Source organism: Panthera tigris, chromosome A2 (assembly GCF_018350195.1).
Source record: "Panthera tigris isolate Pti1 chromosome A2, P.tigris_Pti1_mat1.1, whole genome shotgun sequence".
Classification (NCBI taxonomy): Eukaryota; Metazoa; Chordata; class Mammalia; order Carnivora; family Felidae; genus Panthera; species Panthera tigris.
In genome coordinates, this window is record NC_056661.1 from 19089497 (window position 1) to 19117312 (window position 27816).

The following is a 27816-nucleotide window of genomic DNA, read 5'->3' on the forward strand; positions in this document are numbered from 1 at the left end:
TGGCATTCCATTGTGTGAGGTGGGCTCAGCTATAGGTCTCTTCCCTCTCCCTGTGTGCCCCACCCCCACCCCCTCAGAAGGACTCCATGTACTATGTCCATTCTGTGGGTCTAAGTGGAGCTCCATGGACAAGTCGATTGAGTTTCTTTTCTTCCCAACCCAGCACCCTGGAATCTTTGGCAAGTCCTAACAGTTCTGCTTTAGTGACCATGATGATGAGGATGCTGGGGGTGGTGACAGCGATGGCCAGGCTATGAGAACACCAGGGAAGCTGGGCATGGGGGTGGGGGAGTGTGTAAGGGATGGTGTTGGAAACCACAGTGATGGTGGTGGCCTTGGGATGACCCTGGTACGAGGAGTAGGGGTGAGGAGGGACAATTATCACAGTATTTTAAATGAGACGTAACAGACAGTAGGGGTGCAGACACTGTCACTGCAGCCACCATAACTCCAGGCTGGTGTTTCCTTGCTTCAAATGGTCTCTGCCTGAAATATGTGAGCCAGCACTCCAAATTGGGGACAGAAGACCCTCACTTGGGTTCTTACCATCCCACTCCACTCTACATTCACAGTCAACCAGTCAGTAGATCAGAGAGAGAGATGCCTTCTCCAAGGGGTCTTATTAGCCAGGAAGAGAAGGGGGGAGGAGGAAGAGGGAGAAGGGGAGGAAGAAGAAGGAGGGGAAGAGAAAAGAGGAAGAAAAGAAGGAAAAATAGGGGAAAGGGAAGAGGGTGAAGAGGAGGGGAAGGCAGAGCAAGAGACAGGAAAGGGGAAGGGAAAGGAGGGGGGGCAAGAGAAAGGACAGGAGAGGGAAGAGGGAGAAAAGGAGAGAGAAGAGGAAGAGGAGGGAATAGAAGAGGGAGAAGGGAAAGAAGGGAGGAGAGGACAAAGAGGGCCCATGCCCCTTGGGACCTCAGCAAAGTGCATGGGGTAGGGCTCAGACTGTGGCCCTGGCTGGTGAGGCCATGGCCTTGGGGGTTGGGTTGGGTGTCTGGTCCCTTCCTGGGATCAGGGTAGGCCTCTGGCTCAGTTGCTGGGTCCTGGGGTCATCACGAGGCCATTTGAAAGCAAATGTCCCTTTTAGGAGAGGAGGCCCACCCAGCCTATCTGGCTTCTCTAGGAGTATGGAACTATAAGGGATGGATGCATCGGGCTGCTGGCTTGAAATAGGGCTGGACGTTGGGGAATCACAGGGAGCCCTTGAGTGAGTAGACAGAGCCGTGAGGCTGGGTTGCTGACCTGGCCTGGGCTGGAGGCAGCGAGCAGGTCCAGCGATGCCAGTCGTCCCAGGGGCTGCACCGCCACCTGCTGAGCGGCTGGGGCAGTCCTGGGTCCTAAGCTGCGGGACTCACGCGCGGGGCCAGGCGCGGCCCGCAGCAAGTGGGAAGGAGTGACACGGCAGGGGGTGAGCAGGTGAGCGCAGGCTCCTTGCTCCCCGGCGCGCCCGCCCTTCCCGCCAGGGAGTTGAGTGCCCGAGTAAACACCAGACGCGGTGTGCACGGTGTATCCACGGAGAGACAAAGCCAGGGCGGGGCGGGGGCGCCGCCCGCGAAGCCAGGGCGGGGGCGCGGGGCGCAGATTAGTCTCCCCTGGCGCGGACTGCCCCACAGCCCGGGAGCCCCGGGCCCAGCCCGCGGACAGGTGGAGCGGGGGCGGGGCGGCGGCCGGGCGGGTCCCGCCCCGGGGGTGGGGCCGGGCGGGGCGGGCGGGGCGGGGCCGCGCTATGCAAATGTCGCCCACGGGCGGCCAATTGCCTGCGCTCCCCGCGCGGCTCCGAGCGCCCCGTCCCGCCGGCGGCCGCGAGACCAGAGCGAGCGAGGGAGCGAACGGCCGCGGTCCGGCGAGCCCCGAGTGCAGCACAGGGCAAGGGCGCGTCGCGAGGAGCGGCGCAGCCCAGCGCGGCCGCCCGGCCCCAGTTCAGCAAGCAGGCGAGCACCACCGGGCCGAGCCAAGCGCAGCTCCCCTAAGCCGAGCGCGCGCCGTCGCCCGCGCCCCGCGCCGGGGAATGCGCCCTCGGCGCGCCGGCCAGGGGGCGCCCGTAGCCCACCCGGGGGGAGGCGGCCCCGAGCGCCCCTGAGCCTTCCCATGGCCCGGGCTGGGGCCCGGGGCCTCGGCTGCTGACGCGCCCGAAGCCCACAGAACCCGTTAAAACCCGGGCCGCGGCGTCGACCCCGGCTCAGGCACAGCGGCGAGAGGGCGCGGGCAGGGCCATGGCCCCGGGGGGCCGCTAGCGCCGGCCGGCCCAACCGGGAGCGGCTCTGCCGCCGCCGCCCCCGCCGCCCGGGAGCCCAGGCCCCGCCGCCGCGGAGGAGGTGAGTGCGGCGGGAACCGGGAGGGAGCCGGCAGGGTGTCGGGCCACCCCGCGATCCCTCTGGGACCTGGGGCATTGTAACTCTGCGGAAGTGTCCGGGGCGCGGGGATCGGAGAGGCTGCGGGCTTCCCGAGGATGCAGGGGAGATAGGACTGGAGTGGGCGCCGTACTTGTCCGGGCTGCCTGTTCCCTTATCATCGGTGGGACATAGAGATGTATGGTTGGTGTGTCCTGCGGGGTCACCAGTGTGCAAAGCAACTTTTTAATCATAAGATTCTGAGTGGGTGGGTGCTCCCAAGCACCCCCCACGTTCCTGGAGCAGATACCCCTTCTCCTGGGTCAGCTCTTTCCCACTAACGCCTCAGGCAGCGTTCTTCCCCTTAGGTGCGCCTGTTCTGCCTCAGTGTCCTGATCCAGATCATCTGCTGTAAGGGAAGCGCTGTACTGGCAGATCCCACGTGGAGGGTCCCCCAGATCAGCAAGGCAGGAGGACCTCCAGCCCTGAAGCTTTTCTCCGAACCCTGTGCTAGCCCCTTGACCCCCAGCTGCCAGCTTGGGTTTGCTTTTCCAGCAGGGAATCTTGCTTGAATTAGGGACCTGGTTGTGGGCTGTAGGTGAGGTAGGAGAGCCTGTTAAGCCCTCCCATTTGGGCAGGCTGGGGCCCCAGTGGTGAAATGGGCAGGGGACACTAGGAGCTTGGTGGGCTCACCTAGAGCAAGTGGGACCAGAGAGTGTCAAGGTAGCCCAGGAGTGAGGCAGGGCTGGCAGGATGGGTCAGCTGGAGCTGAGGCTGAGGGGCTGGCTGCTTAAATAACTTACAATTCTTGAGATAACTGTGTTGAGAACACCAGCCCATGAACACCTGGGGGAGGGGGATTACCTGAAGGCACTGGTGTGTCCACCCTGGAGCTGGGCCAGGTTGTGGGTTACAGTTCTCCTGAATTCACCCAGGTTCCCAGAAGCCCCTGTCCTAGTTGCAGAGACCGGGGAAACTGTATTCAGGGGTTGGGAGGCTCATCCCAGCCCAGGGAGTCGGATAGAGCTGGGGCCTTTTCTGAGGCTGCACAGGAAGTGTGCCTAAACCCATAGGGTAAGGTGTGCTGGAAGGCAAGGGCACCAGGCAAGCCTACCCCTGCTGCTGCCCCTCAGTTCTGAAGGAGCCAAGCCCGGAAGTGCTAGGGTTGGGGGAGAGAAGGCCAGCAGCCTAGCCTCAGTGCCCCCCATGCTCTGTCAGGCATACCTTGAGGGGGAGGATGAAACTGAGCCCAGGTGACCTTGACTGGGAAACCCCTGACCATGAAAGGGGGGTTTCAATCCCAGCTGTGGTGGTGTAGCTCTGCTTCCTGGTCCATGGGTGTTGGGGGAGGGGGAAGCCAAGGAGCCAGAAAGGATCTGTGGCCTGCTTGGGGGTAGAGGGGATATTTTAGGGCTGGGGTGCTGTTAATAATTCCATCCCGTGTTCCCCCGCAGCCCCTGCTCCTGCCTCCCTTCCATCCAGGCAGTTCTCAGCTCTGAGGAGCTAACCTCCCTTCTCTGAGGCAAGCTGCTCACCGCCCCCCACCCCCCACCTCACTCTAAGCCTGAGAGGTCTGGATCAGGCCAGACGGTGCGACCACCTAGCCCCCTGCGCTACCCCCAGGTGCCTCCAGACCCCCTTGTCTGGCCGCCCCTTCTCTGCACCCCTTGCCAGCCCCAGCTCCTCGGTTCTTTGTTCGAACGTCTCTCCTCCGTCCCTCCCTCTCTCCTCCCTCTCTCCTCCTCCCTCCCGCCTGCCTCCCTCCCTTGCTCCCTCCCGCCAGGCTTCTTTCCTTCTTTCTCGGCTCTCCTCCTGGTGGGCTCCCAGGTGGCGGTGGCTGTTCCTTCTCTGTCCACCCACCTGGTTCGCCTGACTGGGGGCTTCTCTGAGGCCGAGGCTAAGTGGAATACATCTAGGGGCTGGCAGAGGGGAAGCAGCTGTGGAAGTGCCCTCCCCTTCCTTCTCTCTGTCCCTGTCTTCCTCTTCTTCCTTCCCTCTTCTCTTCTTTTCCATCCCTCATGCGGCCAAAGAGGGAGCCTGGACTTGGGTCTGAAGCCCCAGCAGACTTGATCACCCCCCATTCACTCCTTTAAAGGGCCAGGGCATTGTGAGAGGTCCCTGTAAGGGCCCAGTGGGGCAAACCCCTCCACCTTCCTGGATACCTTGGGGGCTCTAATGCTGTCCTTGGTGACCCTGCGCTTGTTACCACCACAACGGATGCAGAAGAAATGAGGTTATTGGGGTGGGGGGGGATGTGAGTTAACCTGAGCCCCCTGATACATAGGATCAAAGGTTTCTGAGGGACCCAGACTGTATCTTGCCCTCCCCAAGCCAGGACAGTGTTCCCCAGCTTCCTTGAGCCCCACCCCACTAGCAGGTCAAGTTCTTGAGCAAACACATGCTTGTGAGGACGTGTGTGGGCATGCAAGTGTGGACGTGTGTATATCCACAACTGTTAGTGGGGGCCTCCCAGGTGTATCGGAGGGTGACGGTGGCTCTACAGCCCTTTCTCCTACCTGCCCCCTCTCACCAGAGCCTGCTATTCAGTCAGCACCAGCTTTGTGCCCCAACAGACTGGGGGAGGGGCTGGTTCTGTTCTCCCCTCCTCCAGCCAGTCTCCCCAGGAGGGAGCTTCGTGATGGGTGGGGGATCTTGAAGCAACTTGAGAGGTGTGTCAGGCACTCTGGAGAGGGTGTTCCCACAGAGGGCACCACCTGGGGAATGGGCCAGGAGGCCTGAAGCTGCACTTCCTGTCTGAAGAACCACCAGTGGTTTGCCCTGGTAGGAGAGGCAAGGGCTCCGGGGCTCCAGGGGAGGTGGGTCTAGGGAGGCCTCAGGGTCTGTTGCGTGGAGCCTGACAGATGTGGATCCTGGGCCTTGCCTCAGCATATGGCAGCCAGTGCAGGGGATTAACAGGCCACAATACCTGTCACCCTACTCCAGGGTCCTAGAAATGGGCCTAGGGTCTTGCCTCCCATGGGAAAAGAGAATAGACAGGGCAGACCTGGAGGATGGGGCTCACACTGTCATTCTTGGTGCCCCCACCCCCAGTGTATCTGGGTAGGGGGGGGTTGGGAATTGGCGCTGGGTTTTGCCGGGAGGGAGCAATATGTTCTGACAACTGGTGCTGGGCTGCGTTTACCCAACAGCCAGCCTGCCTGGGGAGACAATATTTGAAAAACATAGTATCAAAACTTGGACCTGCTGGGATATGGGGGTTCTGAGGACACCGAGGTTGGCTCAGACCCCGCCCCAGGCCTGTTGGCCATCCCAGCTCCACTTTCTTTGCTCTCTAGAGGCAGAGCTGGAACTCATCTGGCAGCAAGTCCTTCTGTACATCTTACCTGGATCCCTCCTGCTGTGATTTCAGATTTTGCCTCCCCTTTTCTAGCTGCTGTCTCTCCCACTTTGGGCTGTCTGCGTGTGTCTCACTTATCCTCCACTCTCTCCCATGCCTCTACCCCAGTAATCAGGTTCAATTTCCCTGTACTGGGAGGATAGGTTTGGCTGGAGCAGGCAGGACTGGATCCATCTCTTCCTCCAATCCTTGAGGTGGGCGAGGGAAGGAGCAGCCCATTTGGTTGGGGGTGGGCACAAAAGAGAGAGCCTGCTGGGAACTGGAGGGGACTGTAAGATTGCTTGCTTCAGCAGGACCCTGTGAATGGAATTCAGGATGCTGGGGCGGGGGGCATTGTTTGAGTCTCCAGTGGCCCCTGTTAGCTCTGGTGACCCTAGGCTGCACCTGGTTGTTTGGTCTTCAGGCCCATTGGCTACACCTTCCCAGACAAAGGCAGGTACAAAAAAGTATATCAAGTTTGCACACTGGGGCTTTCATGGTCCCAGGCTGAGGGTGTGAGCAAGGAGAGTTGGTAGGGGAGGACGCCCCTATCTGCCTTATACATTTTGATCTTGGTTCCCCCTTTCCAGGTGTCCAGACAGCCGAGCCTGCTTCCTGGGCCCTAGGCCCCTCCCACAATGCCTGTTGCTGGTCTTCTCCTTTGGGCTTCCCTACTGACTGGGGCCTGGCCAGCCACCCCCACCCAGGACCACCTCCCAGCCACGCCCCGGGTCCGGCTCTCATTCAAAGGTAAGAGGCTGCCTTGCCCTGGCATCCTCATCCTCTGTCCACAGAGCTTGGCCCGATGCTGAGGAGACAGGGAAGACAAGGCAAAAAAGACATATTGTGCAGCCACATGGGTCACCCTGGTTGTGTGGGTGGGGAGGAGAAGGACAATGGTAACTTTCCAGGAAAGGCTGGAGAACGGGCCACGTAGACATTTCAGAGAAGTCTCCCGAGTCTGGGCCCCTTCTGGAGGCAGAATGTGGGGTCTCAGGCTGGGTGGCCTAGGGTCTGCGGAGTGCCTTCCTCTGTGTGATAGATAATTGGGGAGAGAGAGATGCCACTTCCTCCAAACTTGTGGAAGCCCTTCCTTGCCACAGCTCTGTGTCTGGTCCTGCCCTGGATGGTCCCTGGGGTGGAAGGGCAGATAGTCAGGCAGACACTGAGGCCTCAGGAAGCTGGAGAGGCAGGACCTACTCTGCTGGGGTGTGGGTCTCTAGATGGGAGAGGTTCCCAGGAATCAGGGAGGGTGCTGTTGGCTGTGAGGGGAGGGCAGGCTACCTGGCTAGTTGAAGGAGAACACATGCTAAGAGACAGGTCTGAGCTCCTGAGATCCCCAATGAACACATTGCTTTGGAAGTCACTGGAAGGTTTTAATGATGGGTTGGGGTCCGCAGAGTGAGAGGTTCCCCAGCTTCATTGCCTTTGTACCTCACCCACTGGCAGGTGAATACACATGGCACACACTCAGGGTGTCCAAATGGCTCACTCACGAGCCACTTCCTCAAAGGTCTGTGTGATCAGAAGATTCTCCCCTCCGCCTGGGGAAAGGGGTGGCAGCCATGCTGGGATCTGGGGGATCTGGGGTCACTGCTGAGTTCTCCTCTGGCCCAAGGTCACTGTGTCCAGTGGGCTGCCCTGGGTGGGGCCCACTCAGCCCTGGCTGGCCAGATTTCCGGGCACACATATTGGGGTGAAAGGCTGGGCTGACTTTTCCTTCCTCAGGTTTGGCCGAGATCCAGCCTCCACCTCACCATGTTCCCACGTCCCCATGTCCCCAGCAGAGCCCCTCCCTTGTCCTTATCCCACCATGTGAGTCGATGGGGGGAATGAGGAGTGCATTTCTGAAGATGCACCTGGAAGAAGTCCAGTGTGGGGCCTGTGGAATGGGCTGAGGGTGATGCTTTTGGTTGTAAGAGTACCCCTTGCCCCCAGGCCTGGGAAGGGGAGAGATTTATTCTGCCGTTACCTCCATGCTTCCCTGGTGGATTTCCTTAGAGCAGATTAATAAATCTTGAAGGGGCCTGGCCCCCCCTCACTCCCTTCCCAGCCCAGGGTGCCGGCAGGGGGAGCAGAGCATCCCCTCCCCCCACCAGGGCAAGGGGGGTGGGGGCTTGTCTTCATACCTCTGGGACCCTAGAACCCAGACATCCACCGTGGGTAGTATTTTTGTCATCACCCTGGAGACCTATAAGGGGAAGCAAGAGAGATAAGACTTAGGGAGTTCCTCTATATGCTCCTTTTAAACCTTCTTAGATCTCCAGAGACAAAGGGCCAAAGACTTTTGTTCCTGTTTTCCAGAGAGAGAAACCGAGGCTCAGGCAAGGGCAGGGCCAAGGTCGGGCAGGAGGCAGAGGCGAGGCCAGAAATAGAACCCTGGTGTCCTGGCCTTGCTGACGCCCACATTGGTCAGGTCGATTCCTTCTCAATTAGCTCTGAAGCCGACACCCGCAGTGACTAAAAGCCCAGCTTGCTGGCAGCCAGCCTATGGTGCTGACTGCTGTGGCAGCCTGGGGTGGGGCCATAGGGTGCCTGGGGCCACCCTATCCCAGGTCTCTGTGCCCTCACACACACAGGCTTCCCGGCCCTGGATGACTTTCCCCATTCCCCACTTACCTCATGTTCTAGTTGTATGCTTAGAAATCACTTAATTTAGCAGATACTTGAGTCCCTACTCTGTGCCAGGCCCCCATGCTGAGTACCAAGGGGTCTGCAGTGAACAAGTCTCAGTCAGACTGTCTGAAAAGATAATGGACATCCAGTTGGTCAGTGCCACCTGGGAACCCAGCGCTTACTGTGAACCAGGCCCTATGTATCCACCCCCCATGCTGGACCGTCTCAGCACAGTCATGTACACAAAGTGGCCCTTGGTGAAGAGTAGGTCCTCACTAAGCATTTACAGAGAATGGATACCATCAGCCATAGAAACTGGGATCTCACAGCCAGGCCAGGGACTAGAAAAGGGGTGGGGGGGTGGGGGCTTCTTCTCCCAGGCATACCTGAGGTTCATAGAGAGGGTTGCTCTCAGAAGCGCTGGTGGTCACTTTGGCTCTATGCCTCAGTTTCTCCTTCTGTGCCTTGCCTGGATATAGCAGTTGGCATACCAGGCCCCAGGGACTCAACCTAGGCCCTCCCCACCCCCCACCTTGGTCTTGCTGCAGTTGGGAGGTGCTAGTTCCGGCCTGGTTGGGCCAGACCCTCCCGAGCCGGAGGTGCTGGCATGAGGGGCCACACACTGCCCAGGGCAGCTAAAGGAACAAAGGCAGGAACTGGACCAGGCTTGGGCTTGCTGCCTGTGCATTTGCCTGGGCACCCCAGCCAGGCCAAAAGCTGAGAAAGTGTAAGGGAGAAGGGGCCCAAGGTTCAGTTAGAGTCCAGGTAGGGGGGGGCTCCTATGGCCCATCTCCTGAGCTTCCATTAGCAACACAGCCAAGGTCAGGCAGAAGTGAGGGGTCAAGTGGGGAAGATTTCCAGGAGAGATGAGGTGTCCTCTGAGAGCTCATGGATGCTTGGGACCAGAGAGCCTGGACAGCAGGACCCTTTCCTCCACCCATCCTTGTCTGGAGTCCCCTTAACCCCAGAGTCCCTGGCCAAGCCTAGGAGAAAAAGCTTTCCCTTCCCCCATCCTGAGATGACCCAAGCCAGGGGGCACCACCTCCCTCTGCAGCAGGGAGGTGTGAGTGCCCTGCCAGGTCCTTTGTTCAGCTTGGGGAATGTTTACTTTATCCCAGGAAGCCACCCCCACAATATGCAGCTGCCTGCTGCCTGGGCTGGCTTTGGCCAGGACACAGGGGCCAAGAGGTGTTTGGTGGAGGAAAAGGGTCCTTCCTGTGATGACATGAGGTGGCTGGGCTACTGGGGAAACCAAGGCAGGAGTAGGGAGATAGAGCAGAAGAGTCAGGAAGGATAAAAATAATAGAAGTAACAGTAGGTACCCATGATGATAACCATATGGTGGTGTCTCCGAGGCCTGAGAGGGGTCTCCATGGGTTTTCTGTGAGGTTTCCTGTCACTCAGCAACAGCTAGAGCCTGGCTCTGTCTGATGTCTGAGCTTGTCTCAGGACCAAGAGAGTGAAGGGTGGACTGGGGGAAGCAGGTATAGCCCTCTTCCATGAGCTAGGGACAGGGCTCCAGGATCCTGCAGTGCTGGCCTTAGCCTTCCCAGCCTCATTTCCTAAGGAGAGGGTTGAGGTTGCACTGGGCAGGCTTCTCATACCCTCTGCTTACAGAAGCAACAGCACTTGGGTTTGCTTATTTCCTGTAAATCCAGCCCTCCATCATCCCAGTCCACTACTGATCAGAGTCCCCTAGGAAGCTGTCTCCTTTTGGAGACGGAAAACAAGGGTCCAGGAGAGGAAAGGGCTCCTGTGTTCAGAGTAGCCCTGGAGTTTGGATCTTCTCTAATTCCAGGCATAACTGGCTTGCTCTGTGGGGAAGGACACTCTGTAGGTGGAGGGTGAGTGGGTAGGTGCTGGTCACTGCCTATGCACCCACCCCAGCCCAGCCTCTGAGCCCATGGGGCTAATGGCCCAGAATAGTGCCACTACTTACGTCATCTGCATGTGGCATCAGAGAACCAGAGTGGCCAGGTCTCCTTGTTAGGAAATGATGAGATTGGAGGTTAGGAGAGGTCATAGCCCGTTTACTTCACCCAAGGGGGGGATGAAGAGTGGGTGAATATGGGTTCAGGTGGAAGTGCCTTTAGCCCTGATGGAGCATTGCCCCACCCCCAGGCCTGACTGCACAGTGAGGAGTGGGGGATGTGCCCTTGCCTCCCCAGGGGCTCCCTGGCCAGCCAAAGGAGGCTAGGAGATTCAGAACACAGAAGAGGAGGTGTTGGGGAGAGGCCAGAGGTGGCACCAGGGAACTGGGTAGAGGTCAGGTGTTTCTGATAGCTACAGTGGGATTTGGAGCTAGCAAACTAGGGAGGGGCTGGTATTCCAGATGAGCCAGGAGGAGGGAGGTAGGAAGACCCAAAGCGTGAACTTGAGCCCAGATTCCTGCATTTAGGATCTCAGTTTTCCAGGAAATGGGAACTGCCTTACTCCTGAGAGGGGACTTGGAAGTGGCCACTTCGGGAGTTGGGAGGTCCTGGAGGCTGGCTGCCTCTCAGCTGGCCAGCAATTGGCGCGTGGAGAGAATGGAGCAGGTCCTGGTACTTGCTGAGAACCTGTCTCAGGCCCAGCCTGAGTCAGCCAGTTCAGGGCTGGGGGCCTTCAGCTGTGGTCCTTCCAGGTCCAGCCAAGCCTCAAACGGGACCGCCACTAGCTGGGCCTCAGCAGCACAGGCCTTGTCTCTGGTTCCCTGGCATGACGCCCGCCCCTCCCTCTCTGGCTCCAGCTTCCCTTGGCACCGAGTGAGGAGCTGGTGCATGCTCAAGGAGTAAATCATGTTCCTTGGCAGCCCCCGCTGCTTCGTAATCATAAAGAATTTAAAGAGAAACCGCCAAGATAAAAATCTCATTCTGGCCCATAAAGGTATCTTTCACTCTGTGGCTTTGGAGGCAGTGGCCTCAGAGTGGGCTCCTGGCTGTCTGCACCTGTATGTATGCACCTCCAACCCTGTGACCCCTCCAGGGGTGGCGGGGGGCCCAGAGGTTGTCTTCAGAGCCATGGGTACTTGGCCTCTGACCCCTGGGAGACCTCCAGCTCCTTCCATGGGACTTAAATTTGGTAGGATTCGAAGGTGGTGGTGGTTGAGAGGACTGTCCCTGAAGGCAGACAAGCCTGCCTTCTACCTTTGTCAGCTGTGTGACCTTGGGCAGGTGGCTTAGCCTCTCCAGGACCTGGCTCCCCCTGTGTAAGGTGGGGACCGCAGTGGCTCAGTGCAGGCAGCATCCTGAAGGCTTAGGCTGCTTTGCTTGCATCCTGGCCATGGATAGATCTTGAGTAGTGAGCCTCTCTGTGTCCCTGCTGCATTGTCTGTAAAGTGGGGATAAGAATGGTTTTGGCCTCACTGGGAGGCCTCACGTGGGAGGATTAATTTTGTGAATGCAGTTATGGCTCCTGTGAAGGAAGTCTCGGGACTTCCTAACTAGGAGCTATGCTGAGGGTGGCAGAGGGGTGAGGGCTGGTCCTGGGGGAGGCCCAAGGAATTCTGCACTACTTCACCTCTCCCTTGAGATTTCTAACCTTTGGTGAAGGTGACGGTGTTTGGAAAGGACTGCAGAAGGTACCCTGAGCCCTGTTCTGGGAGTGGGGTCAGGCAGAAATAGGATGCCACTATCATGGGCATCCGGTCAGGCTTCCTGGAGGAGGCTGCATCTCAACAGGGGCAGGGAGACTGTGGGAGGGAAGAGCAGGAAGCAGAGGTGAGGTGTGTGTGCCATAATACCTGGGGGAAGGGCAAGATACTGGATGGAGTCCTGCTCTTGCTGCTTTGACATAGCGTTTGTACTTGTTCCTTGTGGTTTTTAAGCTCTTTGTTCCTCATGGCAAAGGCACCAAATACATATGGTGAGGAAAATCCAATGAGAGAGGTGCACTGGGTAGGGCCATGCCTTGGAGGGAGCTCCCCACACTGAGATAAGCTCCCCACTCTGTTTGGGACCCATGAGCAGCCACAGTGACCCCTCTCTGAGCACTGTTATGGCTCCTACAGCTTGTGTTAGGGGTGACTGGACCCCTTGCTCACTTGGGCATCTGTACCACTGGGCTGAGAGCATGGTTGCCTGGCCTGGCCTGGTACTGTCCTGGGAATTTGAGCCCCGTCTCAAGGGAGCCCTTGGAGTTTTGGAGAAGCAGAGAAGATTCCTGCTGCATTTTTCTTAGAAATAGCAAGAGGGCCTTTGCCAGAGGCCTGGATGCCAGAAGGCTCCGGTCTGAATCCAAAGCTCAGCTCACGTGGGTGCCTGAGCTTGGCAGGCCTGTAGCCACCGCTTCCCACCCTGCCACCGCTCCACCCCTCCCCCACTACTGCTCTCCCCCCTCAACATACCCCAGGCTGTTTAGCAGTCTCAGGGAGAGGGTGGAGGCCTCCTGGGTTCCAGACCCTGACCACTGGTCCTGACCCAGCAACGAATGGGCCTGGGTGGTGGCTGCTGGCCTAGGATCCAGGAGGCTTGCCTGTGGGGGAGGGAGGCCTCAGCTAGGCTGACTTGTGGCGTTCTCACCGGGGCTGCTGGCAAGTACGGGTATCTGCTGCATCTCTGTAAGGCAGGGACAGCCCCAAAGCAACAGGCCCCTCCAGGGACCAGGAAGTCTTTGGGGTGTGAGGCCTCAGCTCCAGATCCCCCTTCCCCCACTCTTCTTCCTTCCTTCCTCCCTCCCCCTCATCCCCCCCCTTGCCTCCACCCCTCCCATCCCCACCCTAACCCCCTCCTTGGCTTCCTACCCGGACGTGCTCTTTCCTCTGAGGTCTCTGCACCCAGCCAAGAGCCATGTTTCTTTCCACTTAGGGCTTGGTGCTGATGCTCTCATTTCCCTCCAAGGGCAGCGTCCACTGCCTGTGTACTTGCCGGTCGGCCAGCATGGTGGGTCCCTTTGGGTCAGACGCTACAACTGGCTGAGGAACAACTAGAACTCAGGGGCCCTGTGGGCTCCTGCAACACCCAGGGGGCCTCTGCCCAGGGCAGCCTGTGCTGTCGCTGTCGCTGTCGTTTGTTTTGTTTAACACCCTCCTGTCCCAGCACCAGGCTTGTGTGGAGAACTCACTGCCTTCCTGGACTGGTGACCAGCTGAGTCCTGTTTGGTCTCCCAATTCTGTCCTGTTGCATCCCCTAAGGCTGACCCTAAGTACACATCTGTCTGTTCAATGCCTCAGTTTCCCCATCTGAATGCTGGGAAGGAGACTGAGACTGTCCGGACATCCTGGGACTCTCTGGGTGGGTGACATGAAGGGCTTGTAGGGACCCCAGGAGTCCAAGGAGGGCAACAGAGATGGGGGCTGGGTGCAGGGTAGGGGGAGGGTCTTGACACCCACTAGCCTGTCAGTCCCATCCTGGCCTGTCCGTCTGGTTGATTTATCGGAATAAATGAGCCATGGAGAGTTTGTTGTCTTTTGCAGTCAGGGAGGAGGTGGCGGGGGAGGGGGGGAAGGAGTGAGGGGTTTCCGGGCTAGGTCTGGAATGTGGGAGGCGGAGTGGACCCCTGAGGCCAGTGGAACTGGAGGCCTGATCCACTCTCCCCACCTGAGAAATGGATCAGTGCGACCCCTCCCCACAGGGCCAACTGTCTTCCCAACCCCCTTCATGCTTCTTGGGGCACATTCCTGTGTGAGCTGCTTGCCTGGCCCAGGCTGCTGTCTCCTACCCCATGCACAGGGGCTGCCTGGTCCCTGCAAGCCAGCTTTGCCCCTGCGCTGTGTCCTTTCCAAACGGGTAGAGCTCTGAGCTCTGCCTGGCTGGTAAATGCCCAAAGGTGTCCTCATAGGCATCTGCACACGCTGTTAAGGGTCCTACATGGACCTACAAGGGTCCTCCTGGCTCCGTCACCAGCCCAGACCCAGATGATCAGGTGCCATGGGGGTGGGCAGGGATCACTGGAGCACCTAGGCTAGAGAGCTCCCTACCTGCTGGGACAAAACAGTCAAAAGTTATTGGACATCCTCGTGGGAGAGAGGTGTAGAACCCTGGGTTTCCAGCTGGAGTGTGTGCCAGGGTATGACCCTGCTGCGTCTTCCCTCCTGGCTTTTCCTGGGTCAGGTTGAGCTGTGCCCCCAGCCTGTCCTCTCCTGGGCGGAGTAGGCGGGCACTGGGGCGGAACGGGCGTGGGAATAGCATGGCTGAGCCTGCTGGCCCCAGGCTCCAGCCCTCAGCCCCCAGCCCCCAGCCCCCAGCCCCCAGCCCCCAAAATGGGAGGGAAGCCTACAGTGGAGCTTTAGCCCAGCTGGGTGGCTCCAGCTTGGCTCTGGCTTGGTGTTTACTGAAGAGCTGGGATGTTTACAGTAGCCCTTAAGAGGGGCCCCCTAGTTCCAGAGGATTTCCCAACTTGAGGGTCCCACTGGGGCTCTTCAGACTTCACTACCTTCCCACACCCCTGGGGTAGCATTTCAGAGTATAGGGACTGCAGCCATCCCTACCCTCACCAGGACTGGGCCAGTGTCACAGCACCTGTCCCTCTGCCCTCCACCCTGGTCTTGTGTCCCTTTCCCCTGGAGGAGCCGACATTCCCAGGAAGTGGCTGCTCTAGATGGTGAAATACGGTAACTGGGTCCCTAGTTCAGACTTTTAAATTAAATTCAATCAGAGCAGTTATTGAATATAAACACACCGAGTCATTTACATGTTAATTATGTTGAATGGACTACAAGGCCATAATTAGTTGCTAATTGGGTGAGAGCGGCTGTAATTGGTTTTGTTGGCACCGACCTGGCTCACCTGCCTGGGGGGAAGGGGGGGGGCGAGTGTGGATGGCTCCTGGGGAGGCCTCTGGGTGTCCAATATGGAAAGCCTGGCTCAGGAATGGGTTGGAGGGGACAGATATTAAGGGGTTTTGGGCCAGAGGAACTGGAACCTACCCCCCAGGGAAGAGGCAGCTTAAACCCTAGGTCTGGTTTCTAGGAATTCCCATTCAGAACATTCCCCGGATAGAAAAGGGACTGAGACAGCAAGCCCCTGGATCAGCTGTGACAGTCTCCCCTGTCCAGCTCCATGTGGGACCTGACCCTGAACTAATGGTAAATGCCCAAGAGAGTCCATGGGAGCACAACACAGATGTCACCCTGGTATATATCCCTGCAGATGCTGGGGCCCTGGGTTGGCCTAGCCAGTGTTTAGGTTTTGGCTTTGGGGTATGAATGAGGTGGGTGTGCTAAGCGGGGAGGGGGGGGGGGAGGGAGTGAGGGGGAGGGAAGGTGCATGGAAAGGCTTCAGGGGCTGCCCTGCCCCCAGCTCAGTCTGGCTGGGGCTCCCAGGGTTGTAAGGCTGCGGCCAGGGACTGAGGCCTTCCGGCTGGCCGCTCATTAAAAGAGGATTAGGCTGGGAGCCAGGGGGCCAGCCCAGCCCCCAGGCCTTCCTCTGGGGCCCCTCACAGCTTTGGGGGGGGGTCATAAGGGGCTGGGGGCCACCCCTCCCTAGAGCCCCCTGGGGCATCCAGTAGAGACTGTCTAGACCCTGCCACTCCTTCTGCCGCCAGTGCTGACATCTCGTCCACCTCAGTTTCCTTCCTTGGAAGGGCAGGAGGATAAAGCACTGACAGAGACCCTGGCCAGCACCGCCACCTCTCACCCCCAACCTCATTTTTCTTTAGCTCAGGGATTAGGGCTGCTCTGGCCCACATGAGGTCGGAGGTCAGGGCTGGGCTTCAGAGACCCTCTATCACCTCCAGTACTCAAGCACAGCCAGGGGAGGTGACACTGTCAGTCAGGACCTGCTGCTTTGTGAGGCTGTAACCAAGGGGGCGGGGTACCACCTCCACTCCAGGACCCCCTTTTTACAGCAGCCCCTGCCTCACTGACAACAGAGCCCGTGTCCTAGAGACGGGCAGCAGGGGTCGGCAGCAGGGGTCAGGGCCGCCCACTTGGGGTCTTCGGGTGAGGGCTGCACACACACCTCCTTAGTGCTGTCCACACCCACCACATCCTTTAAAGTGAGGCATCAGCTGCTTCCAGCGGGGAGGAAACAGAGACCCCCAAGGCTAAACCCCTATGGACTAAGAATGTTCCTGCCTCTGGACGTTTGCCAGGCCATTCTGGGCCAGGACCTTGAGTGTCTAATGGCCATAGGGAAGTTCTAGAGGCTGGGAACGGCTGCGGAAATGAGGTGTCTGATGCCAGAAAAGGCTCTTCCTTCCCAATGACGGGAAAAGCCTTCCCGGATGTCACCCCACCCAACCTGTGCCCAGCCTGGGTGAGGGTATGGGAGTGGGGTGCCCTTCCCAGGAGGCATTATCTGGGCACACCATACTCTCTCCCCAAGGTCAAAGCTTATCCAGACTTGAGTTCTGACATCCACAGAACCTTTGATTGTGCCCCAGCCCTCCCTCAGTAGTGCCATGGAGATGGGGGATAGGTGACACTCCTGCTATCAGAGCTGGGCCTGGGATAAGTGGAGCAGAGGAGAGGACAGGCCTGAGGACATGGCAAGGCCAGGTCAACACCGACCCCCACAACAGATGCCCCCTTGGACCCCCAGTTCCCCTTGGCCCAAGTCTCTGCTCCTTAGTGGGGCTGGGGGCCAGGAGGATCTAGCCCTGCTGATGCTACAGGTGTCAGAGCAGGAAACCCAGGACTACTGGCCCACTTCCTGCTCTGTGCCAGGCTTCTTGGAAGAATGAAGGCCTCCAGCTCCTTTGCCCTATGGCAGGTTAGAGAAGGGGGACAGGATACTAGTTTCACTTCTCACCCTATGTCTTGAGGTGAGCACCACTCTCCTCTGGGCCTCAGTCTTCCCGTCTGGAGTTGGAGTACAGGGCTGTCATGGGGACTCTTGTTTTAATTCTTTCCTACAATCTGACATGAGTGAGATGAGCACTGCAGCCATGGACTGCTATGTCCACAGCCCTATACCCAGTTTACTCCGGGGACCTGGAAAAGTCATCCTTCTCCACCTCAGTTTTCCTTTCTGTAAGCTGGGTTTAGATGGATGATTCAGGGTTTAACTCTGCTCCTGAGTTGAGGGTGGGGTGGAGACAGGCTAGAGTTAGGGGAAGGCTGGGGCTGAGTCAACAGGAAGCCCCTTCCTGCCCCATGGCCTTCTCTGCTCCTCACCCAGCACTAGGAAATAGTATAGCCAGGATGTCCTCCAAGAGATGGTGACATCTGGGAGCCAGCTTGCATGGGGAAAGAACTTGGGACCACATCCCATTCTCCTGTCCCCACCAAGGCAGAGACAGCCCATGAAAGATGGTGGGGGGAAGTCCCAAGAAATACTCTGCTGTCAGCATTTCCCGGAGTTCGAAGCAAGACCCTTACCTTCAGGGATCACCTTGAGTGTCAGTATTAGGAGGGCTCAAGAGATGGTCTAGATAGGAAAATGAGGACAGAGTGCCCTGACTGGGGTCATAAAGCCCACGCCAAAGTCAAAGATTCCTGAACTTTGGTCCCACCCCTTTCCCACCCCACATGGCCTCATGGGGGCTCCCCCTCAAAGTTTCCACAGTGACCAAAACATCATGTCCTGTGACAACAGAGCCATTGACGCCATATCCCATGGCCACAGGGAGGGGTCCTGAGTCACATGCCCTGTTGAGGGAGGGAGAGTTACCTTCAGGCCTTGCCCTCCCAGTGGGTAGTGCTCACCACCAGGACTGGCTTTGCCTGGGCCTGCATCTCCTTTAGCCCCAAGGATCATGGACCTGGGTGGGAATCCTATCCCTATGCTCTTGGTCCTGTCACTTCTCTTCTCTTGCCTTGCTGTGCTCATCTGTAAATCAGATGTTGTCAGCTCAAGGTTTTGCACATAATAGGTGCTTGATGAGTGAATGGGAGGCTCCCTCCAGCCCCACCTCCACCCAGGGGTTAGGGAGCAGGGACTGTAGGTTTAGGAGGAAGGATGTCAGATCATAGGGAGTCTCCTGCTCCCCATGTAGGTCTGCTGAATGAATGGTCTCTCCACTGCCTTTTTCACAGAAGGGGATGGAGCCTGGAGTGCTGGGGCTCTGAGTTGTGGAGGGTTACTTGGACTTGGGGCTTGGGTACTGGATCACAGAAGGGGGTTCCAAATTACAGAGACCCAAGACTGGGCAGGGATGGAGGGTAGATGTCCTTGGGGCTAGGTATTTGGAGCTTACTCTACCCTAGGTAGAGAAAAGTAGGTACACACTTGAACCCCTGCCTCCCTCTCCTCCATTGGCCCCCAAATGCCCCCTAACCCAGTAGAACGGGTAAGGGTACAACAGAGACCGTGCCCCCAGCCGGGGTATAAATAACCCCTGGCGGGCTGTCCCAGCCTGGGGGGGCTCCGCTGGCAGCCCCACTTCCTCTCTGGCTGCTTCCTGGCCCTGGGGGTGGGGGAGTGTTTACTTTCCTGTTGTCACTATGGCTGGTCAGGCAGGGGACTCCAAGTGGCCCAACAACAGGTGCAGGACAGGTGCCCAGGCTGCCCTGCCTAGGACTTCAGAGGCACCGCCGGACAGGCGGGTGAAGCCGTAGCCAGGCAGGGATCGGCCCTTTGATCCCTTGGCGTCCCTGCGTCCCAGCGGTTGGCCAAGGTCATCACCTGTATTCTCTCATCGCCACACAGGGCCGGGCAGGGCAAGGCCTTTGCTTGCCCCCCCCACCCAGCCCCTCAGATGTAATTCTGGGTCTGCTGTGGGAGTCCCCTGGCTCCCAGCCCACTTCCCAGGCCCATCTCAGCACATCCTGGAGCTCCCATCCGAAGCTGCTCTCAGGCACAGCCCCTCCAGCTCCACTTCAGGGTCCTAGCACACAGCAGGGGTCATGGTCAGCCAGGCCAGTCAGAGACAGCTGCCTGAGTCAAGGTCAACTTTGACTGATGGGATGAGGCCACCTGCTGGTCCCATCTTCGGATGGCATCTAGGGCCTCGGATCTCAGCTGTTCTCCCTTTCCAGAACTCCCCCTTGATTGCCTCACCTAGGAAATGGGTTACCAGCTGTGATGTGGGAAGATGGTATATGTATGATCGCCTTCATGAGTGCCTCATCTGGTGCAGGACATGTGTGTGCACACGTGCGTGCCTGAGCCACATGCACACATGCATGTGCTCTTCTGTGTGCCGCCATCTCAAGCCTCCTGTGCTGGTGAATATTCGTCACCTTCACTATAATCTTTCCTCTCCTGCTGAGCTAAAAATAGCTGGGGGTGGGTGGAGGAGGGGCTTGACAAGAAGACCCCTTGGCTCTCCCCATCCCAGAGGAAGGTTCCCAAGTTTTCTAGAGTCCTGTGTTTGTCATTGGCCTGTCACTGGCCAAGTTCCTTCCTGTCCTTCATCCCTAGAAATGAGGACTTTCCCCCAGCAGTCTGGGGATGGGAGGGCCAGGGCTGCCAGACTCATGCAGAAGAGAAATGAAGGACTCAACGGGACCCTGCCCCCAGGCTTGGGACACTAGTGCTAGGGGGAGGGCTTCTTTCCCAGGAAAGACTATTCCTGGCTGGTTCAAAGTGGCCTGAAAATTCCACCTGCAGCAGCCCAGTGGGATCTGGGGGAAACCCAAGTTCTGTTGGACAGTATAGCTCCAGCAGGGCTTTTCAGTGTCCTGGCTAACCAGCTTCAGACAAGGTGGGGACCATAGTGTGTGTCAGCTTGGCCTTCTGTCTGGTGGGTAGCTGGGGTGAGGACAGGGCATCCCAATCTGTGCCAGCGTCTGCAGGCTGTCCTGGATGCACCTGCCCCCCACCCCCAACGCCCCAGCTCGTTAACCCTTTTAGGCCCCTGTGGAAAGCAGGCCCCACCCTGAGTGTGGGAGCATTAACCCCCAGCTAAGCAAAGACTCTTTGATGCTATCACGTGCCCTGGTCCACGCCCACTGGCTTTCATTGGGACCCAGAGACTGGCTGGGGCTGCCCATGAGTCAGGGCTTTAGCTCTGGGTGTGGCTCTTTCCCTGGCCTGCCCACCTGTCCCACTTTCTCCTCTCAGCATCTCAGGGACTAGAGAGGGAGCTCAGTAAGCTCTAGAGGGGAAGCTAGGGGTTTAAGACAATTGTGTGGTAGGGGTTCCCCCCCCCCCGTCAAAGGGGACATGTCTGGCTGGTCCCCAAGGATCCTAACTGCTGCCCTGACCTCCACCCACAGAACTTAAGGCCACAGGCACTGCCCACTTCTTCAACTTCCTGCTCAACACAACCGACTACCGAATCCTGCTCAAAGACGAGGACCATGACCGCATGTACGTGGGCAGCAAAGACTATGTGCTGTCCCTGGACCTCCATGACATCAACCGCGAGCCCCTCATTGTAAGGGCCAGCCCAGGTGCCAGGTTGGGGGGATGAGGAACATGGGGCCCCAGGGCTGCACCCTCTGATCCCTGTCTCTGGCAGATCCACTGGGCGGCTTCCCCACAGCGCATTGAGGAGTGTGTGCTCTCAGGCAAGGATGGCAATGTGAGTGCAGAGAGGTCTACAGGTGGCATCGGGGGGCGTGGGGGCAGGTGACCTCAGGGAGGTAGTGGGGCCAGAAAGGCATCTGGGCACCTCCTTGGCTTTCCCTCTGGCCCCAGGGTGAGTGCGGGAACTTCGTCAGGCTCATCCAGCCCTGGAACCGAACACACCTGTATGTGTGTGGGACCGGCGCCTACAACCCCATGTGCACCTATGTAAACCGTGGCCGCCGTGCCCAGGTAAGCCGTGCCCACCCTGGCCCTGTGCTGCCCCATTAGTGGCCACGTGCCAGGGTTCTGATGGGAGGATGAGCTTGAGCCCCAGCCCTACTACTTTCCAGCCCTGTGACCTTGGGTGAGTGACTTCTTTCACTTCTCAGAGCCTCGGTTTCCTCACCTGAAGATGGGGCTAATAGCTGCCTTTCTCACAGGTCGGTGTGAGGAGGAGGCAGTGAGCTAACGCTCCCAAGGCTCTTAGCACTGTGCCTGGCATGTAGTAAGCGCTCGCTCCATACGTGCAACAGTTCTCCTGGCTGTGCCTGTGGACCGTGCCCCTGCAGCCAAGCCAGAGGGCCTGGCAGGGCCTCGGCATCAGGAGGCTGGACACCTGGGTCAGCTTCTGCCACATGGCCCGGGGGAGAGCTGCCCCTTCCCCAGCTCTGCCCCACCCTGCCCGCTTCTGCCTTTTTCCATTTCCATGTGGGCATGTATGTAAGCTGGTGTGACCTTGTAGGACAATTGTGAGAGTGATTGGACTTAGGGACACGTGTGTGCAGGTGCTCGACAAGCTGTGTGTATGTGTGCACGCACAGGCACATATGTGTACTCTGGGGGTCCGGGTGCTCGCGTGTGTTCCTGGCATGTGTGGTATGAGAGGCTGGCAGCCCGGGCCCGCTCCCCCAGCCCCTGCCACCCCTGGCTCTAACCCCTGTTCCTCATCTTCTCAGGCCACGCCCTGGACCCAGATGCAGGTGGTCAAAGGCCGAGGCAGCAGAGCCACGGATGGTGCCCTCCGCCCGACGCCCACAGCCCCACGCCAGGTGGGACTCATCCCTCCAGGCCCTTGCCGGGCAGCACTGCCTCTGAACTGAACTCACCCTGGGCCTGGCCTTCCAGCCAGGAACCTGCACCCCAGGCCAGTCTCCCCAGTGTCTTCCCTGTACTCTGGGAACCCCATCCCACTCCTTCCCTGGCAGTGCCCTCAGGCTCTGAAGGCATTCCCAGCTGGATTCATGTCAGCCTCAGTGAGCCCCTACAGGCAAGAGATCATGAAGGACCAGGTAGGGAAGACAGCCTGAGGACAGCAGTGCCTCAGCCCTCAACATATGTGTGTAGACGTGCATGAGCATCTGCCAACATACGCTTGGGCACGTGTTGTGCATTCTCAAACTCACACCTTAGGTAGCATCCAGAGTCAGAACGTGCCACATGTATGCAGTCTGCCATATTACTCTCAGGTGTCCATGCCCCATGCCTCCGTGGGTCGTGGGTTGACACAGGTGTCCCACATACTCCCATGCTTGGGATTCTGCTCCCTTGGGGTGGAAGGGACAGAACTGTCTGTCCACTAGTCACAACTCAGGACTGGGCTGGGGGGCCTGGGGCTGGGCAGGGGCGGGCAGGGGGGCAGGGGCTGCCAGTGAATGATAGAGCAAGTGGTCACTTGAGCAGATGTGTCTGTGACGGGGAGTGCTGAAAAGTGGGGCCGTTCAGACTGCACGTGTGCCCAGGGTGTGAACGGTGGGTTCCGTGTGCTGACAGTGATGCGTGCCAAGCTGTGTGTGCAGCCCCATGCGTGCAGAAAGTCATGTGTGCAGAGTGTAACTGGAAGCGGGCCTGTGTACACCTTCCCATCACCATCCCTGCCACCTGCTGCCACCTCCTTCCTGCCTCTGTGCCTCTCTTTTCCCTCCCTTCGTCCCACGAGCTCATCCTGGTCCCAGTGCCTTCAACAACCTTTCTCCTAGCATCTTCAGGGCTGGGCTGGGAGGCATGGGGGGCTTTGTGAATCCCATGTGGTCTGGGCTGGACCCCTCAACTCCTTGCCCACTGTGGAGACATGGGGAACTGGGGGCTCTGCTGAGGGGCAGAGGAAAGGCTATGGCCTATTATTCTGTCCTGAGGACTACAGGTAGGACATAAAGCCTGGGGACACGGTACCCTCAAAGCCTTCTGGCCTGGTGAGACCTGTCAACAAAGGTCAGGACCAAAGGCCTTTGGTCAGTACCTCCTGCCCTGGTCAGGCGGTCAGCCTCATCTTGGCCAAGGACAGGCAGCCACAGCTCAGGTCAAGCCCAAGGGGGCCCTGACCAGAGTCATCCTGAACCAGTTGGCATGGAGGGGCTTCAGCCCCTGATTCCCAGGTCTTATCTGAGACCAGGAAGTAGCTCCCTTGGAACGTGCAGTGTGGCCCTGCCCTGGGAGATCTGGCTGGACAGTTAAAACACAAGGATATCTGGGGAGTGAAGGGGTGGCTTCAGGGTGTCCCTCGGGGCCTGCTCTCACCCTGGGAGCCTGATGACCCTTGCCCTCCCCAGCTGTGGGACCAGCTTGGACGATGCTGAGCTCCCCTCTGCCCTGCAGGATTACATCTTCTACCTGGAGCCCGAGAGACTCGAGTCAGGGAAGGGCAAGTGTCCGTACGACCCCAAGCTGGACACGGCCTCAGCCCTCATCAGTGAGTGCCTCCACCCCACCCTGGTTCTACAGCCTAAGTGCGTGGCCTCTGCCTCTGGAATGGGGGTCATGGCACCAACACTTACCTCAGGGCAGAGACCATGACCATGCCATCCCTGAACCCTCCCATGGGGCCCCACCTGTCAGGGGGAGGGTTATAGACCAGACCCCAGTGTGAGCTGAGGGGTAGAGACTAGTGGTGTGAGCCTCTCTCCAGAGTGGGTACCCCCAGAAGAGGGTACAAGGGGAGGCCAGATCCTACCCTAAAATAGTGTCCATGCAAAGGCCAGAACCCTCCCAGCCACAGGCCACCTAAGAGAGAAGAGAAGCTTGGTCTGTACTGGGAGAGGTATGAGGGGAGTGGTTCCCTATACATTCTTGGTTTGTCTGGGAGGCTGGGAGAGCCCCACAAGGAAGCACGGATGGAGAGTCGTCGTGGCCCTCTGACCAGCGGGGGGGGGGGGGGGGGGGGGCAGGTTTGTGTCAGGTCTGGTCCAGGAGAGTTGGGAGAGTGTTCTCTGAGGAGGGGTCCTGCCTGGGACCTCATGAGTAGCTGCTGCCCCTACCGCCAGGTTGGGTGAGCCCACCAGGCCCCTGGTCCCTGTACTCTGCCTGTTTTCTGGCAGCCCGACCCAGTCTGCCTCTCAGAGCAACTGCTGAGCACTGTGCCACCTCCAAGCTTGGGAAGGGTCTTGGGGTGGGGGTGGGAGACATTATCCTCCCCGTCTTGGTGAGTGAAAAGGTCAGCCTGATGGCAGAGCCCTGACCAGGGAGTCTGATGGGGGAAGGCAGGGCCTGCCCTGGGCAAGTCTAGAGCCAGCATGGTTACTAAATCTGCAAATTTTCAGGTATTTTGTGAGCCAGCTCTTACTAAACACAGTTATTACTAAAAATTAAATTCTATAATTTACAAATAAATTACCTTGAAACAAAGGTAAAAATACTCAAAACTCATTACTTCCAAATTATTTTACTACATTTTATCATTATCTTTGTTCTTGAGGTTATTTGCATCTGTTGTATTTGTGGGGTAGAAATACTATATCATAGTGTTGGCAGCTCTCCCCGGCTCCACTGTCAGTGACCCCAAGTTAGTAGCTTGAAATCAGCCATGGTGGGAGTATTTACACTACAGAAATTGGCTCTCACTACTAATCAGAGCCAATTGCTGCTAATCCCAACCCTCGCAGAGCCAGGTTTTTTGTTTTTTGTTTTTTGTTTTTAATGTTTATTTATTTTGGAGGCACTTGGGTGGCTCAGCTGGTTAAGCGTCCAACTTTGGCTCAAGTCATGATCTCGTGGTTCATGAGTTCAAGACCCACGTTGGGCTCCCTGCTATCAGTGCAGAACCTGCTTTGGATCCTCTGTCTCCCTTTCTCTGCCACTTCCCAGCTCGTACTCTCTCTCTCTCTCTCAAAAATAAATAAACATTTTTTAAAATAAATAAATAAATGTATGTATGTTTATTTATTTATTTTTTTTTTTGAGAGAGAGGGGGACAGAGGACCTGAAGCCAGCTCTGCGCTGACAGCAGTGAGCCTGAAGCAGGGCTCGAACTCACAGTGAGATCATTACCTGAGTTGAAGTTGGATGCTTAATTGCTCAGCCACTCAATTGACTGAGCCACCCAGGCAGTCCTCAGAGCCAGTTGTTAAACATTTACCAGCACCCCGCTGATGAGACAGTCATGCCCAGGGGAGTCTGAGGGGAAGATCGGACCCTGCTCTGAAGGTCATTTGCGCTGTACCCTGGTCCTAACAAAGGGATCCCCTAACTGACCCACCTGCCCGCCCACAGATGAGGAGCTCTATGCTGGTGTGTACATCGACTTCATGGGCACCGATGCAGCCATCTTCCGCACGCTGGGAAAGCAGACGGCCATGCGCACAGATCAGTACAACTCTCGGTGGCTGAATGGTGAGGGCAGCTTACAAGACCCTGGGTGGGCAGCACATCTAGGATGGGGCAAGATCTTCAAGAGGCACTCATGGGGGGTCTGGCCCTGTGACTGCCTGGGATGGGGAAGAGCAGGGGCTGTTCCTGTACTTGTCCTGGGATTCTGTTGGGGAAAGAGGCTTTGTTGGAGGAGCACTTGCCCAGCTGACCACTGCCTACCTACAGACCCTTCATTCATCCACGCTGAGCTCATCCCTGACAGCGCCGAGCGCAACGACGACAAGCTCTACTTCTTCTTCCGCGAGCGATCGGCAGAGGCGCCGCAGAGCCCCGCCGTGTATGCCCGCATTGGGCGCATCTGCTTGGTATGCGCTGGCAGGGCCCCATCTCCCCGCCTCCCAACCCAGTGCCAGCTCCAGCAGCCCTACTCCAGCAGGGGGTGAGAGCTGATCTGACCCTGCTCCCTGTCTGTCCCCAGAATGATGACGGTGGCCATTGCTGCCTGGTCAATAAGTGGAGCACGTTCCTGAAGGCGCGACTGGTGTGCTCTGTGCCTGGCGAGGATGGCATTGAGACTCACTTCGATGAGCTCCGTGAGTAACCAGCAGGCAGGCTGGGTCCTGTGGCTGCTGTGGGAGGGGTGGGGGCTGGATGGGTGGTCAGGGCACCTTTGGTGGGCCCCCTGGGCAGGAGTTGGCAAGGCCCTGGGACTCCTGGCTAATGCACCCTCCCAGTGTCTTCTCCCTCTGCCCACAGAGGATGTGTTTGTCCAGCAGACACAGGATGTGAGGAACCCGGTCATTTATGCTGTCTTTACCTCCTCGGGGTGAGGCTGGGGCCGGGGCTGGCTGTGGCAGGGTGTGGCTGGATTGGGGGATTATATGACTTGTGGAGGACCTCTGCCTGGTGGCAGGCTGTGGGGTGGGGGCAGGCTGGGAAGAGGCCCTGGGCCGAGGGTCTGCCCTGCCCACAGCAGCCGCCTGCCCTGCCCGCAGCTCCGTGTTCCGAGGCTCTGCTGTGTGTGTCTACTCCATGGCTGATATCCGCATGGTCTTCAACGGGCCCTTTGCCCACAAAGAGGGCCCCAACTACCAGTGGATGCCATTCTCAGGGAAGATGCCCTACCCACGGCCTGGCACGGTGAGGACCCCAGTCATTCCACCTTTCCCTTTTCTATGAGGCCTGCTTTGGGTTAGCCCCTTTGTAGACATGGGCCCCACTATCATGGAGCTCCTGGCCAGGTGGGGGAGGCAGAGCATACAAACAAATCAATCTACCATGTATCCATTCAAATAAAGCTGACATTTAAAACAAAACAAAACAGGCGCCTGGCTGGCTCAGTTAGTAGAGCATGCGACTCTTAATTTTGAGGTCATGAGTTTGAGCCTCATGTTGGGCATAGAGCTTACTTAAAAAAATAAATAAAATGAAACGAAATACCACTTACACAGTGTCAGGCTGTGAAGAACCCAGCCAGGACCCTGAAACAAAGATGACAGCCGGGTGTGGCAGGCTGCTTGGAGGGGGTGCTGTTTGGGAGCCAAGACAAAGCTGGAGGGCAGGCTGGAGTTGGCGTAGGTGACTAATTGTAGCCAGGGAGATGAGGGTGGGCAAGGTCCAGCCTGCAGGGCCTCTGAGGCGGTGGGAGGTGACTCACTTAATCTTGGTGTGATGTGGGCCTCTGCAAGAGTCTAAGCAGGAGAACCGCATGATCTGTTGTGGCTCTGTGTGGGCAGGGCTGGGATGGGGGAGCTGGTCTGAGCAGAGGCCAGGGAAGGCTTCCCCCAATGGTGAACTTGGAGGCCAGAAGGATGGGCTGGAGTTGAGCAGGGGTGCAGAGCAGGCTGAGGGAAAAGTACCAACGAAGGGCAGAGCATGCGTAGGGTGTTAAAGGAACTGGGAGCTATAGTCCCTTGAGGAGGGGTGGGTGGGGGTGAGGAGCAGACTGGAGGAAGGAGACAGCAGGGTGGGGAGTGAAGACGTGGAAAAGGAGTGGTCAGCTCTGCCTAATACCACAAGGTCCTGGTGCATGAGGCCAGGGAGGTGGCTGTGGAATTTGGTTGTGTGGGACCTTGGGACCTCTGCTAGAGCAGGATCTGCAGAGGGGCTGGGTGAGGGGGAAAATCCTGGATGGGACCTCTGAGGAGCAGAGCAGGTGGATGTGATGGGGACAGACAAAGGAGAGGCGTCTCCTGAAGTTAAGGGCTCCAGCAAGCCCCACCCAGGCCTGACACTCATCACCTGCCTGCAGTGCCCTGGCGGAACCTTCACACCATCCATGAAGTCCACCAAGGACTACCCTGATGAAGTGATCAACTTCATGCGCAGCCACCCGCTCATGTACCAAGCTGTGTACCCTCTGCAGCGGCGGCCCCTGGTCGTCCGCACAGGCACTCCCTATCGGCTCACCACTGTCGCCGTGGACCAGGTGGATGCAGCCGATGGGCGCTATGAGGTGCTTTTCCTGGGCACAGGTACCCACTGCTGCTCCCGGTCCCTCCCACGCTGGGCCCAGTGGGTGGAGGGTGCTGATCTATGGGGCTGGGACCTACCCTGCTAGGGGTTGCCACAAGCTTGCCAAGGTCAACTCTGCTACCTTCATCCTTTGGAGCCTAGATAACTGAGAAAAGAAACCCCATCA

The 27816-nt window shown here is 58.1% G+C and overlaps 1 protein-coding gene across 2 annotated transcripts in view; it reads left to right on the plus strand.

The window, feature by feature from the left end:
* The first annotated feature begins 2271 nt into the window (after window positions 1-2271).
* Window positions 2272-27816, plus strand: part of SEMA3F (semaphorin 3F) — a 29243-nt gene continuing 3698 nt past the window's right edge. The window contains exons 1-13 of one of the 2 annotated variants that reach the window (XM_042979000.1): window positions 2272-2312; window positions 6255-6414; window positions 20300-20460; window positions 20545-20607; window positions 20724-20843; window positions 21551-21643; window positions 23187-23280; window positions 25077-25196; window positions 25401-25540; window positions 25654-25768; window positions 25932-26001; window positions 26171-26315; window positions 27427-27649. In XM_042979000.1, coding sequence (XP_042834934.1) covers window positions 6303-6414; window positions 20300-20460; window positions 20545-20607; window positions 20724-20843; window positions 21551-21643; window positions 23187-23280; window positions 25077-25196; window positions 25401-25540; window positions 25654-25768; window positions 25932-26001; window positions 26171-26315; window positions 27427-27649 — 1456 coding nt within the window. In that variant the 5' untranslated portion in view covers window positions 2272-2312; window positions 6255-6302. The remainder of the gene's footprint in view (window positions 2313-6254; window positions 6415-20299; window positions 20461-20544; window positions 20608-20723; window positions 20844-21550; window positions 21644-23186; window positions 23281-25076; window positions 25197-25400; window positions 25541-25653; window positions 25769-25931; window positions 26002-26170; window positions 26316-27426; window positions 27650-27816) is intronic. The other variant, XM_042979001.1, reaches the window with a different exon arrangement.